The following is a 14,439-nucleotide window of genomic DNA, read 5'->3' as shown; positions in this document are numbered from 1 at the left end:
AGCCTCATCCTCCATAGTGCAAAAAGAGGACTTAGAGAAGTTGTACATTGGATCAACAACAGATAATCAGGATACATAGCCTTAACTTTCACACCGCTTAAAGCACACTCATGGGGTGAACGAGTGAAATAGACGTTTAGTGTCATTTTGTACGGTGTTATAAAATGAATGCCCTTTGCAATTTACATAAGCCATTAATATGGACAGCCCAGAGAAATTAGTTTTTACATTCTTGGATATTATTGCAACAAAACAAAACAAAAAGAAATCTGACATGAGATTTGGTTACAGTGACATAAGACAGCATCATGAGAGCAACATAGGTTATCAAACGACTACTAGCTTATACAGAAATTCATTGATTTTCAGGTATTAATGTTAAAATTCAGGCTAAGGTTGTGGTCGGCTACATTATCTTACCGGGAGAGGAAACAAGTTGGTACAGTAAGGAGACAGTATTCTGCTTAACCCAGAAAAAAATTAACACTAATAAAATAAATGACTAACTTCCAGCCCTCATTTTCCCTTTGGATTAATATAGGCTTAGGCTATATTCTGTTAAAATGCCCTATTCAGTTCACAGTAAATAGATCTTCTCTCATACATTGTAGGTACCTGTACTCAAACACACTTTAGAAAATACTTTATAGTGATAGCATGGACAACAGGCCGTTTTCTACAGGCCTAGATTAAACCAAAGAACCATATTAAAAGTGAATCTGACAGTACTTGCTTAAACTGGTTTCACTTCCACAGTGAAGCTCTTGTAATGGTCACCATCAGGCTGCATACAATACTGAAATATGATGCAATTTGAATTTTTGAATTGAAAGGCAAACAACCTGACCTCAGGCTGAGAGATAAGACAAGCAGAGCAGAAAAGTTATGAGAACATGTAACGTAACCATAGTGACTTTGTGCATGCAACAGATGAAAACATTTTATCGTATTAATGCAATAGTTTTGGTTGTACCAAATGCTATTCAAGCACCTATCAAAATACTGACAAAAAAAGAATTGAAACAATGTCTGAAGCATCAAACATCGGCCATATTATTTTCTTGAACCCTATTCAAGCACCTATCAAAATACTGAAAAAAAAGAATTGAAACAATGTCTGAAGCATCAAACATCGGCCATATTATTTTCTTGAACCATACAGACAGACACACAACAATGACCTCTGGCCGACAGCAGTAAAACCAAAGGGACAAAAGTCAAACACGCCTGTGGTAAGGAAGCCTATTATGTAAAAACAGTAAAATCAAAAGTACCATTCACCTGAACAAAGTTAAGCATCAAAGAGATTATTCTCACAATACTCATCTGTACGTTTCACTCAGTATTGTATGAATGGACGAGGTGATGCACAATCCACACATTAAAAGGTAACATCATTATCCTTGTGCTCAGGCTAATTCACATTCAGCTGAGACCCAGAATGAGCTGACTGGCAGTACAAGGCATATGTAATATATTAGTGAAGCAGAGGAGACCTTCAGAATACAAGCAAAGCTCAAGGACCGGAATGTTAAGGCCTGCCAGTGCAATCAGCAAATCAGACAGACAGGATTACAGACATGCCAAAATTATCACCATTATTATTATAATCATAACCACCTCTACTACTCGGCAAGAAAAGAAACTCCAAAGACCACCTGATCAAACACTGAAGCCAAAAGTAAATATCAGACCACAATAAATGTCTGGAAAAAAAATATGGACCTGCCAAAAATAACATGTTGTTGGAGGATGGAAATGTGCTTCACAGGAAAATAAACAGCAGTTTATTTTAACAGTAGCAAAAGCATTAGTATTATAGAGAAATGCTGGACTATACCCAGTAAAGAGGCCCTTGTACAGGTAATGGGAAATAAGAATGATCTAATACTGCAGGTCTCATACACCCGACACCTCTGGCTAAGCTGTAGAAGGGCGGTAATGGACATAATGCTCAAATGAATAAGAGTACTACAATAGCTTGTACCAACTGCTTATAGAGCTGCAATATTACAGCCCACAATTCCCTTCCCTTTGAAGACAAACAGGGTCATCTTTCCTTTTTTGTGCAGCAATCATTTATTCTCCTGGTACCGTAATACGTGTTTGTCATCATATTCATGTTGTCAGCTCTGAAGCACAATGTCTGACTGGATCGGGAACAGCGTCACTTACAGACATTGTCTGTGTTCCATGTACTCCATTAGCGATCCAGCCACTGCCGACAGATCTGACAATGAGATAAAGCAATGCTGTATTCAAAGTACCTCTGAAACCCGAGTAAAATCAGCTTACAGACAGACAGTGGAGCAATTACAGTACGAGGACTATGCCGCTGTGCCACAAGCAGACTGTGCTCTTGGAGAGAGGACAGGCCGCCGTGGACAATATTCTCTGGTCCACTGGATTAATACGGGACAAATTCAAATAATTACTCTAGAGGGACTATTTGATAAAACCCCTGCACAGGCAGACAACGCTTAAGCTGGGTAAAAGTGATCATTTCTTGTGCAACACTGCTGAAAGCAGACAGAGTACGAAAACTGAGTGTGCCTGTTATAATGTACCTTGGCTGGAGCAATATTCCAACCTTCTGAATACCGTCTGAATCTGTGACACAACACTCCTTAGAGCAGCTTTATCTCATCCACATAATCTTTAGAGGAACCTGTACTCAGTAGCTCGTACCTACATGTACCGTAGACAAAACCTCACTGGCTCTCAAAACTGCTACAGGCAAGTTTCAGCCAGAGACATTAAGGAGGGGTGGTTTCACACCAGACCAATCAGCAGCAAGAAGAGCGGGAGGTTTTGCGGTTGCCATGGAGATCGATCGTGCTGCTCAGCAGCGCGTGGTCGATCTGGTCCTCAGCAGCCAGAACCTCCCTGACAGCCGCTTCGAACGCAGCCGTGACATTAGTGTCATCCTTAGCACTGGTCTCAAAGTAGGGGCAGCAGCCGTTCTCCTCGCACCAGGCCCGTGCCTCGTCCTCCCCCACCTCCCTGTCCTCCTTGTCCACCTTATTGCCCAGTACCACAAAAGGGAACCGCTCAGGGTCTTTAATGTCCGAGTAGTACATGAACTCCTTCTTCCAGCAGCCCAGGTTCTGGAAGCTCTGCAGGTCGTCCACGGCAAAGGTGAGCAGGCAGCAGTCGGCGCCGCGGTAGAAGGGCGTGCGCAGGGACTTGAAGCGCTCCTGGCCCGCCGTGTCCCAGATCTGAAGAGTGACCAGGCGCCCGTCCACCTCCAGGTCCCGGTTGAGGAACTCCACGCCAATGGTGTGGAAGGACTGGGAGTCGAAGCGGTCCGTGACGTAGCGGTTCATCAGGGAGGACTTACCCACTCCACCGTCCCCCAGCAGGATCACCTTCAGCAGCAGGCTCTTCCCGCTCATCACGCTACCTCCCACCCAGCTGGGCCTCCTCACTGGGTTACGGGCCACTGGGACCAGGCCTCCACACCAGGTGGCAGACCAGGGTCAATTTAACCTAGAAGAGGAAGGAAGTCCAAAAAAAGATACTTATTTGACAAGCAAAACACAGAAAGTGCAAATCATCATTACACAAAAGAAAAGGGAAGACACTGACTTGTGAAAAAACACACACGACTCCCAAACCAGCGTGTGGTCTCGATTTAGCTGATGATTCAGAGTAGATGAAATACAGAGGGGAAAAGTAAGGCTATTCTAGCAACGTCTGTCTTCAACAACAAATAAACTTTGACTTCTACCAGAAAAAAAAAGCCATATCTGATGTGTAATGCTTGACTAGATTCAGGGACACACTGATAGGGTGAATGACCGAGAACTCTGCCCCGGCTCACAGTTTAGCTGCTCAATATGGTTTGCAAGTTATGGCTCAGGCTGAAGTAAGTAGGCCACTTCTGGCTGACTACAGCCTTAATGTTTTCTGACTCATTATGATTTTTTCTAGACATGGTTTCCCACTAACCCTGAACACTTAACTGAACAGCAGTGTCAGTCCGTTTTAGTGTAGTAGACAAACACTACTCTAAAGACAAAGGGCGGCAATACTTCTGCGGAATGAAATGCATAATAGATAGGGTGTGGGAGTCCCATCCAACAACAACAACAGGGGTGAGTCAGGAGCATGAGCTGACTCGGGAAACAACCACTGCGCTTGCGCTGACCACAAAACATGCACCAGCTTGCTGTCAAACGTGGCTGACCATCCCTTATCAAACTGCTTCGTTGATGGACAGATGCTTCATGGTTAAACGATACCGGAGTAAAAAAAAAATTTAAAAAAATCTAAAAAGTTTGCCTACATACATCGTCTGTATAGCAGTTTAACAAGCTGCCCAGCTAACTAGCTAGCCGGGTATCTATGGATGTGGCTGCTTGCTTGTGTGTTGCTGCTGCTTGTTGACATCTCCGGCTGCTAACCGTTAGCACACACACTGGCTAATAGTGAATAAGCGACTCAAACAAGAAAAAAACTAAATCTAAGCTGACAAAAACATATTTTCCAGTAAAGCAATATATCTATAAATGACTCCTAGCATTATATAAAAAAATGTCTCTTTACTCATCCTGTACCAAATTGTTGGTGTTGCGTGGCTTGCCCAGCTTCCCTGCATCTGGGATTGACTGCCGTGCGCGTCCCCATCGACGAACTCCGCACGTACACGCCCCAGTCAAGCCGCATGGTCCTAAAGGCCATAGGATTAGTGTAACTATTTGTGTTTTCCATATCTGATAACAACAAAGTGTCACGGAGATGTAATTATTTAGAGTAGAGGGTAATATCATTAATATATTAGTGATATAGCAATATCTTCCTGGTCTCAGACTGACAGCACCCAGATAATGAGTGCACTGACTGAAAAAGATTGTTCCACCCCAGTCCAGTAGATGGAAGCAAAAATAAATTGCGTGTTAATGGTCAAAAGTCGAAATTGCAGACGAAGTATACAGCTATTATTATTTTGTTGCTGTTGTTTTCGTTGTTGTTGAGAGTCGCAGAAATTCGGTAGAGCCACAAATGTACACACTCCGGTATAGCTGGTGGCGGTTTGCACCTTGAAGTTGGTTTGCGAACCGCCAATAAACACAGAGAAGAAGAAGGCGAAGAAGCAGAAGAAGAAGTGAAGAAGAATCCAGTTGCTCTTCTTTTCCCTTACCGTTTGCTGTTGTCGGAGAGCATCTTACTACCACCACTCCTGAAAGCTAACTTTTACAGAGGATAGCTATGTCTTTTCATCGCTGGAATTGAAGAAACATACCTTCATGTGTTTGTTGCACCGTCAATGGTAGGAAACAGTAAACATTTCTGGATTTCGATGTATATTTTGCCAACACCGACAGGATATAACGTTAACTTAGCTATCGAGTTGCTGGCTATGTTGGCTATGAAATAAAGTTTCTTGCTAGCAATATTAGTAGGAATGGTTGCATCCATAACAGCTTCATTTGGTTCGAAAGCACTAAAGCAGGGTGCTACTTTATTAAAGAGACCCAGAGATGGTTTCCATGCCTAAAGTAGAGATATGGTTAATTTGTTTGCCCTATGGTCCCGTCTGTGAGATGTGTATTCTGGTCTGTTTCCCTTGCAGATGGCAGTGGGGGGCAGGCTGGTGCCCTGTGTGTGTGTGGGGCTGCTGGGTCTCCTCTGCTGGGTCTGGGTCTCCTTTGCCTCCTTCCCTGATGCTCAGCTCCCTCTGGAGCCCTTGGATGCAGGGGACTGGGGAGCCTTCCAGCCCCAGAGCGCCTTGTCAGATATGGAGTTTGCCTCCATCAGTTCATACCGCGGCCCTGGCAACAGTGACCCCCGGAGCAACAAGGAGCTGCCTATTCTCCTCTGGTGGAGCGCGGGGCTTTTCCCCCATTTTCCTGGCGACACGGAGCGCATTGACTGTGCCACTTCCTCCTGCCTGGTCACAAGCAACCGCAAGGTACCAGAACTACTTAACCTCCTAAATCTTGTTACTGAAACTCCTGGCTTAGACCGAGGGAAGATGCATGCACACATTAATAAAAATTATAATCTCAAGTTATTCTGCAAATAACCTGGACTTGATCTTGAAAGGTCCAGCTGTACAAACGGACAGCATCCATCATCTTCTACGGGACAGACTTCCGGGCATACGAGGCACCCCTCCCTCGTCTCCGCCACCAGACCTGGGCGCTGTTCCACGAGGAGTCACCCATGAATAACTACGTCCTCTCTCACGGGCCGGGAATCCGTCTGTTCAACTACACTGCCACGTTTCGCCGAGGGTCAGACTATCCTCTGACCCTGCAGTGGCTGCCCTCCCTGGAGTACTTGCTGCAGCCTGTAGCCATGTCGCTCCAGGAGAAGAACCGCAGGAGGAGGGAGGGCCTGGCCCCTGTGCTGTACATGCAGTCTCACTGCGACGTCCCGTCAGACAGAGACAGATACGTCCGGGAGCTCATGAAGTACATTGAGGTACAGTACAGTGATGGTGATGCTCTCTGGGCTGTCTTAAGAGGCACGCTAATTACTACCTTATGCAAAAACTTGACAAATGTAGCTTTCTCCAGTTTAACGCCTGATTTATCAAGACCACTTATGCAAATCAAGCCAGTCGTGATTTCCCAATTAGAATACCTGAGGAGCAACCATAGTGGCAATATGTAATTTATTTTAATCGCATCCTCTGACATTTGAAAGAGAGTGATTCTCACATGGAACACTCTCATGTATTTCTTATTCTCTTTATTATTTTCTCTTTCTGTCTGTTGTGCCTTAGTACAAATAACACAGCAGCCATGGGTTTCTCAGGGTGAGAAGTTAGGATGTGCTTCCTCTTGGCGTAAAATTCCACTTGCAATTGGAGGTTAAATTGACGCCATTTGGTTTAGTAAATCGGTGAAAGTGATCCATTTCAATAATTTCTTCCTCCATTTTTGCACCCTGCCATTGCCACTCCTCACAATACATATTAATTGGGTAAATTGCGCTAAAAGTCTCCTGCCAAGTGTCTACTCCATTTCCATGTGCAAAATGCTGGCGTGCACAAGTTAGTAGATCAGAATCGCCACTCTTTGCTTGCAACTGCACTAACACCACAGCAGACCCTTAGCAAATACGGCCCTCAGTGTGATGTCTCCTAATTTTAATTGAGGAATGTAATGTTAATAGTTGCTGTGTATCGATTAGGAATGTCTCATTATCAGGGTTCTATCAGAAATGTAGATCATTGAGAATGCATCTCATCGTCATACTACTAATCTCTTCCTCCATCTCCTCACTATTTGCCCCCATCTCTCTCCATTCTCTACACACTGTCTGTGTCTCTCTGTAGGTGGACTCTTATGGGAAATGCTTGAACAACAAAGCTCTACCTGAACGTCTGGAGGACACGGCCACTGCTACCGGTGAGGACGGCCACTTCATGAGCTTTGTGTCACGCTACAAGTTCCACCTGGCTCTGGAAAATGGCCTCTGCCCAGATTACATGACAGAGAAGTTGTGGCGCCCTCTGCACCAGGGTTGTGTGCCTGTCTACCGAGGCTCGTCCTTGGTGGCGGACTGGATGCCAAACGACCACTCTGCCGTCATCATAGACAACTTCCCCTCACCAAAAGATCTGGCCAGCTTCCTCAAATTTCTAGATGAGAATGATGATGAATATGCAAAGTATTTAGACTTCAAGAAGCCCAGCCACATCACCAACACTCGTTTGCTGGAGGCGCTGGAGACCCGCGAGTGGGGGGTTAATGACATGAGCAAGCCCAACTACCTCAACGGGTTTGAGTGTTATGTGTGTGACCAGGAGAACGCTCGACTGGCAGTGGAACGGGCCTATAGGAAAGCCCCAAAGCAGAACCCACCACCTCAACCTAAGATGGCCAATAACTCCCACATGGGATGCCCCCTGCCCAGCCCGGGGTATGGACACGTCCAAGATATTCCCGCAGATGATGGGTAAATTTGTCTCAAATTATTAACTATGCTAAAGGTGAAAGCAAGAACAAATTGCTCTACATTCTGTACTTTTGGGGGACTAACAATGTCCTGAGGGGAGAGAAATCACAATTCTGATAAATTGCCTTTCTCATTAAAATAGCCTCTGTGATGAGCCTAATCTGTTTGTATATCTGTCTGCAGATGGTTGCAAATATGGCCTCAGGATTACTGGCAGAGCCTGGACCAGGCAGAGGGGCTGGACTCTCTGATAAGACATAACGAGTCAGACCCTTCACTGCTGTGGCAGCACATCCAGAACATTGCTGTGAGGAGAGCCAGAGGAAAACACTGACACAGGCCTTGAGACAAATGGATGGAACCCATCCAGAATTGCAGGGGTGTCCCTTATTATGCCCTCAATGTGTCCCCTCTGTTTAAATGAGGGAAAGAAGCATAAATTACTAATCTTTTCTTACATGAGCCAAAATTGCAACACCCTGTTGAGCAATTTAAATAGTTATACTGTAAATGTCTCAGATTTTGATATTGTATTCAGTAGGGATGTAAATAATTAGTAATTTAGTAACAGAGTACTCATTTTCTCTAACCGAATAGTATTTGATTACTCTTTTTTTCTTCCAGTGTGTGTGTGTGTGGGGGGGGGGGTTAGTTAGTAGATGAACTAATGTTAGACTAGCTAACAGACAAGGTTTGCTGGGCGAGTTTACTTGTTTAATATCGCCCTCAATAGGTGTAACGTCACTTTTTTTCATACAGTGTTAACATACAAAATTTCCATGGGAATAATATTTTTATGGAATTAAGTTCAAATTTGTTATTTGTTTGCATTATCCGAGTTTTAAATTTCAAATGGGTAACTGAGTACCCAGATAATTGTTTACATCCCTAGTACATGACATGACACTTTTAATTTTCCCTAGTTAAGTAATGGGAATCAGATGTTTTAGAATGTTGTCATAAAATTTTCAAGGGGTTTTATTTCCATAACTGAGGTGCCATGATTGTCCTTGCTCCACCTTGCATTGTTAATATTAACTGCATACAAGTGCAGTTATTCCAGGGAGGCACATTCCCATCGGAGGCAGAATTTCATTGGACTGGGCCACTGCCAAAGACTTGTCCTCTCTACCAAGGGAACTCTGCTTAGCTGTGTGTGAAGACCATCAAGACTGTAGCCAATGAACTGTAATGACTTCTTTACAGTTCCTCAGCAGGTAGCCGATGGTGTCGAGCCAAAGTCACATTTATATAAAACTACTTAAGTGATTATGCAAAGAAAGTATTGCTTCACTAAGAGATGGAGAAAGAGGCAAATGTAATATGTAAAAAGTTAAGCACAACTCCCCAGTGGGAATTCGCCACTATATTTCTGAAGTAGCTCTCAGGAACCGCTCATGTACATGACATTTTTTTTTATAATATTGCCTGAAACTAGGTCTAAATTGGAGATTTTCTGTTACCCAATCCTAAGCTTATATGTGCAATAATTTGTAAATCATGCTTTGCTTTTCTGAAACATGTAGCTGCTGGAGACCATGACAATCTTATACGTCTGCTAACACACCATCTTTATATCGCATATATTTGTATCATGGTTATATAAATCATTTTATTTTGTTAGCATCAACAACAGTGAACATAATATTTTGTATCAAGGAAAACAAAGTAAAAGTAACATTTTGAAACAAAGGCATTGTCTCGCATAACTACCATCGCTAAACTACCATGTTGTACCCAACTACAAGTTTTGGTCTGTTCACAGTTCTTTTCAGCGCATATTGTTGTAGAGACAAATCCTTCATAGTGTACTGAGGCAGACACAACTTTCACCATCTGGAAAAAAAACTTGCAAAACAGAAATTGGACGTTTAAACTAATATAAGAATCAACATAGCAACAAAGTAATCATATTCTTCACCATAACAGTCTCTTTGATCACCCCAAACCAAAGAATAATGCCTAAGTTCAAGCCTAATATAGTCCAAACTTTGTGAAAGACCAGTCCTCTCCTTGCATATGCAAATGAACACGAAGGAGAGGGGACAAGGGTAACAGGCTGTTGAAGAGCAGTGATAATCAGTCGAGGGCTTTGGAGTAGCAGCTCTCGCAGTGGACTGTTCCACCATGAAGGAACATGTTGTAGAGAAGGTCTCCCATGGGTGTACTGCAGACACCACACTGAAATATTGTGAGAATATCATTAGAAAATACAGTTATGAGAAAGTAAAGGCCATTGAAATACTATCATACTAATGTACTACAGTAGTATAGCACCCACTATAGCTCCACTGCTGGTTGTGTTTACATATTAATTTATTGGATTGAAGACACTATGAAATTTATTGTACAGGCTTTTGATACATGGATTGATAGTATGAAACAGCTAAACACAAGCTTTATGTGTATTTGGAGACTAAAAAGTTTGTTTATAACATATAAGCCTTTTGTTTTTTACTAAAGAGGAACAAGAATGATAAAGAACAAAGAATTTTGTAAACACTGAAGTAAGCAGACTTGCTTTTTGAGAAATGAAAGTTGAAAAAAAAGCTTATTTTACAAATCCAGGTAAATCCTTTGAAGGACATAATGTGAATATATAACATTTTGATGCATTCCAAATTGTATGTTCAACACAACTGCAGTTGAGTAGACAGGTGGATTACCTTGAAGCAGGCAGGGTGGCAGTTGATATTGAGGTGCTCGATGGTGATCTTGGCATCATTGCCCACCAGCTCTCCACAGTACGTACAGGTGGATGACAGCGAACCCCTGGGGAGGCACAGCGATTGAGACAATAGAAGAAGTTAGTCGGGGCGCAGCACTGTGTGGAAATAACCACACAGGCCCTTTCTGGCCTGTGTGAGGGAATTTAATAAGTGTAAACAATCCTTTGATGTCCTCACTTAGCCAGCTAATGAGCGGGTTTAGTGGAATTTCTGCCTTATTGCTTACACATATCTAGTTTCTTCAGAGCTGGAAACAACAAGCCTCATCAGCCTCATGGCTAGAGAGCGGTATACTGTGGGTTTAGGGAATTGTGTTATTACCTGGAGAAGGTGGAGGGGCTGCTGTAGGAGTAACTGGAGGAGCTTGATGTCAAATAATCAGATCCACTAAGGACACAAGAGCAATAAGTAATTCATGACGGCAATGCTGCTGGCCGCTTCAATGGCATAGATTGTGCTGAAGTAGCAGTATTTATTCAGCAATATTTTTTTACCATTATTATTGTGATTTCAATGTGTAAATAATTTATTGGTCTTACCTCCCACTGCCGTCTGTGGCGTTATGCAAGGAGAGCTCTGTTGCATTGACATACTCCTTTACATACACAAAGCCCCTTGAACAGAGAGAGGTGAAGTGACACAATTAATATGCAGAGTTTTAAAATACATATTAGCTGTCACCTTTTTTATATTCTCTCTTTGGTTTGTTTAAATTCACTCACTTTTTGGACTCCGGCTCTGGTGTCTGGACGCGCTCGGCGTCTTCTCTGTCCAAGGTGCTGGAATGGGTTCCAGTTCCATTGCTGGAGATACAGTGAGCAGCGTTAGTGTCGTCTGTCAAGCGCTGACAGCAGTGTGATGGGTTACGCATAGGAATAAAGAGCTCTACATCTGTCAAATGTAGCTTGGGAGATAATCACTTTCTCCCATCACTTGTTAATAGCATGCTGCTTAACAGGCTGCGATTTGACAAAAGGACAACTCTAATACACATCATTAATTTGACATCTGGAGACTCAAAACACTGATAATTAGAGGGGGGAAGGAAATGAGGGCAAACTGAAAGATAATGGGAGAGAGGATCTTGTCATTCAGAGGTCTGTCTAACCTAGCATACAGGAGTCGCAGGTAACCTTAGATCCAGACTGGAGTGCTGAGCGGATGCAGCTGCATTCCCACAGGGCTTTGGCCTAAATCTCTCATTAGACCCACCCCCTAGCTAAGACGGCTCTGTTACAGCCACAGAGCCAAAGGAGTCTAACAGATCTACTAGGTAAAAGGGTACAATCTGTGCAGATGGCCTATATATACATGATTTCAAGTATCACTGATATCCTTCATTAAATTTGCCTCATCAACAAATGATGACAGGTACATTAATTATCTATTCATTACTGTATCTTTGCTTATATTTAAAATCCCAAAAGACATAAAGTACATAGTCTAAAATACAGAGAGCTCCACTTAAAGGAGGTCTTGACAAAAGCAAGAAATTCAACAGATCAAATAATGTTACATAGAAAGTCTATTCTTGCATTATGCCATGTTCGATGTTAACAAGATCATAAACTCACCGATCCATAGCAGGCTCTGGGTCACTGTACGTCTCCCTGGGAAGCAAAGAAAGTTGTATTGGACTTTTACTACAGCCTGTAGCGGTCAATAAGCTGGACTCAATCCAGCGAACAAGGCGGCTACACTTTTTGTACGAAGCTGATCTCTTCCTGACTCGCACTTCTAGAGGGTTTAGTAAGAGGCAGAGATTTGGACTTTCCAGTTTTATTGACCAAGGTGTGGTCTGTTTCCATTGTACTGCAGCATCGCCTCATCCTGAGCCCTCCTCCCATTCATTGTGATAGTAGCCATTACCTGTCTCCCACTCTCCCTCCTAACTCCATTCATAGTGTCCCAACTCTATCATAACTTCAATTTGTGTGCGGTGAGAATCTCAATTAAATGTGATTTGAAGTTTGTCCTAACCTGACAGTGGTGATGGTTGTGACTGTCTGTGTCTCTGTATCCTCGGGGCTACAAAACAGAGAACAATCCAGCGTTATAATAAGTCTCAGCAAGTGATAATATTAAAACAAGGAATATCATGTTCAGAAGCAGATGATTATTCTTAGACTGAGCCATGAAGAAGTTTCAAGTTCAGCTGTATTTGCTTGCTTGCTTTACTTGCTTTCAATTAAATGGTCGACAGCCACTGAATTATAAGATATTATAATCACTTCTTAGTGAATTTGTAAAATAATGTGCTTTAATCTGCATATAATGAGCGCAGCGACAGTGGCGATACCTCTCCTCCTCCTCCTCTTCCTCCTCCTCCTCCTCCTCCTCTGTATTAGTAGTGGTAGCATAGACAGTGGGTGATGTCCATCTGTCCCATGGGGAGTCATTCTCAGTGGACCTTGAGCACAAACAACAACATGTTATCGTACCACAAGAAGACGACAAATTCACACTCTGTACATTGCAAATGGCCAGAAGGGGATCTGTTTACCAGACTTGTGAGGGACAGTTGTAACAGATATATATCTGACCTATTTTCAGCAGCACCAGTGCACAATGTCTTCTGGCTCAATGAGTTGAGTGTTCATGCTGCAAAAGCTTAGTTACTTCACCATAGTGAAAGGGAAATGGGTTATGGGAATAAAAGGGGGCGGATACGCACCCGCAGCTTCTAATGAAAAGGTGACTTACTTTCTCTCAAACATGACCACTGTCTGTTGATCCTCAACATGGCCTGCGGGTACGGCCTCTTGGCTGAGAGGAACATACAGTGGAAGGCTTTTAGCACATAATGTACATGGATGGATGAAGATGAATGAAGCATAGCGGGTCGGGATAGTGTGTAAGCGTAAGAGTAAATCGAAGTGTGCCATCACCTCTCCTCTGTAGCAGCGCACTCGGGTGTGCTGGTCTCCCACGTGCGTGTCCAGGATCGCCCGGTGCTGAGACTGAGGAGCCGTGGTGGAGAGAGAGAGAGATGATGCAGAAGTTATGACAGCTCAAGCATAACAGAGGAGGGTAATATGTGAAGTTTGAGAAAATGGATTCCATTGGCTCAGACTCGTCCGTTCCTCTCCATCTCTCACCCACACATTCATAACACAATTATGCACCAGACTCGGTTTAATACCTTTTGGTGTCAGTGTTGATAGGGATGATGTCCTCTGCAAGGGATTCCAATGCACTACCACTCATACTGTCAAACACATACATAAAACATTAGAATTTCACAAAAGCTGCGGGCACCTACAGTGTGTGCCACTGTCACACTGTATATATAATGATGATACCACTAAAAGTGTTAGCTCGATCTCAGAGAAATAGTTGCTTAATTCCAACTAAGCCTCACTTGATTGCTGGACTTGGATCTTCCTCCTCAGGGGAAGTAGGTGACATGCTGAGGGGAAATCAACATTAGCATTACAATAAGTGTTGACAGCTAGTATGTCAGATATGATAGTTGCTGACAGTAATGATAAGTAGTTATTACAATAAGCAACAAAGTGAAGCAGTTGTAGCAGCAGTTGTAACTATCATATTATATAGTAACATAACAGTATCAGTGAAACAAACAGAGGTTACAATATAGAAAACGTGAATTTGCATTCTCATTCCCGTACCTGTTGATGGAATGGGCTGAAAGGGGCTGGAGCAGGTCAGAGGAGCTGCAATAGAGAAAAGTGGCTCATAATCAGAAACTGCTGCATTATGCATGCCGAGATACTATCTGGCTGGCTGGAAAACAGTCACAGCTCCAAACCAATATGATTACCTGTTAGGGGATGTG

General features: G+C 43.1%; 3 protein-coding genes across 7 annotated transcripts in view; 1 reads left to right on the top strand and 2 right to left on the bottom strand.

Moving 5' to 3' along the window:
• Positions 1-1,185: 1,185 nt before the first annotated feature.
• On the bottom strand, positions 1,186-4,599 carry rab9b (RAB9B, member RAS oncogene family). The gene is made up of 2 exons (XM_071923048.2): positions 4,560-4,599; positions 1,186-3,489 (listed from the first exon to the last, which is right to left on the bottom strand). The coding sequence occupies exon 2, from the start codon at positions 3,393-3,395 to the stop codon at positions 2,787-2,789; it is 609 nt and encodes a 202-aa protein (XP_071779149.1). The 5' UTR covers positions 3,396-3,489; positions 4,560-4,599; the 3' UTR covers positions 1,186-2,786.
• A 404-nt stretch (positions 4,600-5,003) lies between these two features.
• On the top strand, positions 5,004-9,352 carry pofut4 (protein O-fucosyltransferase 4). Its single transcript, XM_071923020.2, has 5 exons — positions 5,004-5,272; positions 5,576-5,914; positions 6,049-6,429; positions 7,289-7,911; positions 8,095-9,352. Exons 1-5 carry the CDS (start codon positions 5,270-5,272, stop codon positions 8,243-8,245), a joined length of 1,497 nt encoding a protein of 498 aa, XP_071779121.1. The 5' UTR covers positions 5,004-5,269; the 3' UTR covers positions 8,246-9,352.
• A 157-nt stretch (positions 9,353-9,509) lies between these two features.
• Positions 9,510-14,439, bottom strand: part of znf185 (zinc finger protein 185 with LIM domain) — a 12,499-nt gene continuing 7,569 nt past the window's right edge. For 4 of the 5 annotated variants that reach the window (XM_078288947.1, XM_078288948.1, XM_071923018.2 and 1 more), the window contains 14 exons: positions 14,425-14,439; positions 14,273-14,317; positions 14,002-14,049; positions 13,783-13,848; positions 13,529-13,600; positions 13,344-13,406; positions 12,940-13,050; positions 12,621-12,668; positions 12,215-12,250; positions 11,363-11,443; positions 11,180-11,254; positions 10,962-11,027; positions 10,578-10,683; positions 9,510-10,092 (listed from right to left, as the gene is read on the bottom strand). The exon at positions 14,425-14,439 is cut by the window's right edge and continues 36 nt beyond it. In XM_078288947.1, coding sequence (XP_078145073.1) covers positions 9,991-10,092; positions 10,578-10,683; positions 10,962-11,027; positions 11,180-11,254; positions 11,363-11,443; positions 12,215-12,250; positions 12,621-12,668; positions 12,940-13,050; positions 13,344-13,406; positions 13,529-13,600; positions 13,783-13,848; positions 14,002-14,049; positions 14,273-14,317; positions 14,425-14,439 — 934 coding nt within the window. In that variant the 3' untranslated portion in view covers positions 9,510-9,990. The remainder of the gene's footprint in view (positions 10,093-10,577; positions 10,684-10,961; positions 11,028-11,179; positions 11,255-11,362; positions 11,444-12,214; positions 12,251-12,620; positions 12,669-12,939; positions 13,051-13,343; positions 13,407-13,528; positions 13,601-13,782; positions 13,849-14,001; positions 14,050-14,272; positions 14,318-14,424) is intronic. The other variant, XM_078288949.1, reaches the window with a different exon arrangement.

The sequence above is a fragment of the Centroberyx gerrardi genome, chromosome 16, assembly GCF_048128805.1.
Source record: "Centroberyx gerrardi isolate f3 chromosome 16, fCenGer3.hap1.cur.20231027, whole genome shotgun sequence".
NCBI classification, from domain to species: Eukaryota; Metazoa; Chordata; class Actinopteri; order Beryciformes; family Berycidae; genus Centroberyx; species Centroberyx gerrardi.
Note: the sequence above shows the minus strand (reverse complement) of the source record. Positions and strands in the feature narration are given on the sequence as shown.

Bases quoted from the DNA above. Each gene is read 5' to 3' on its own strand.
- rab9b (XM_071923048.2), bottom strand. From the start codon at position 3,395: ATGAGCGGGAAGAGCCTGCTGCTGAAGGTGATCCTGCTGGGGGACGGT.
- pofut4 (XM_071923020.2), top strand. The intron at 6,430-7,288 runs GTACAGTACAGT...GTCTCTCTGTAG, and splicing joins AGCTCATGAAGTACATTGAG to GTGGACTCTTATGGGAAATG. The intron at 7,912-8,094 runs GTAAATTTGTCT...ATCTGTCTGCAG, and splicing joins GATATTCCCGCAGATGATGG to ATGGTTGCAAATATGGCCTC.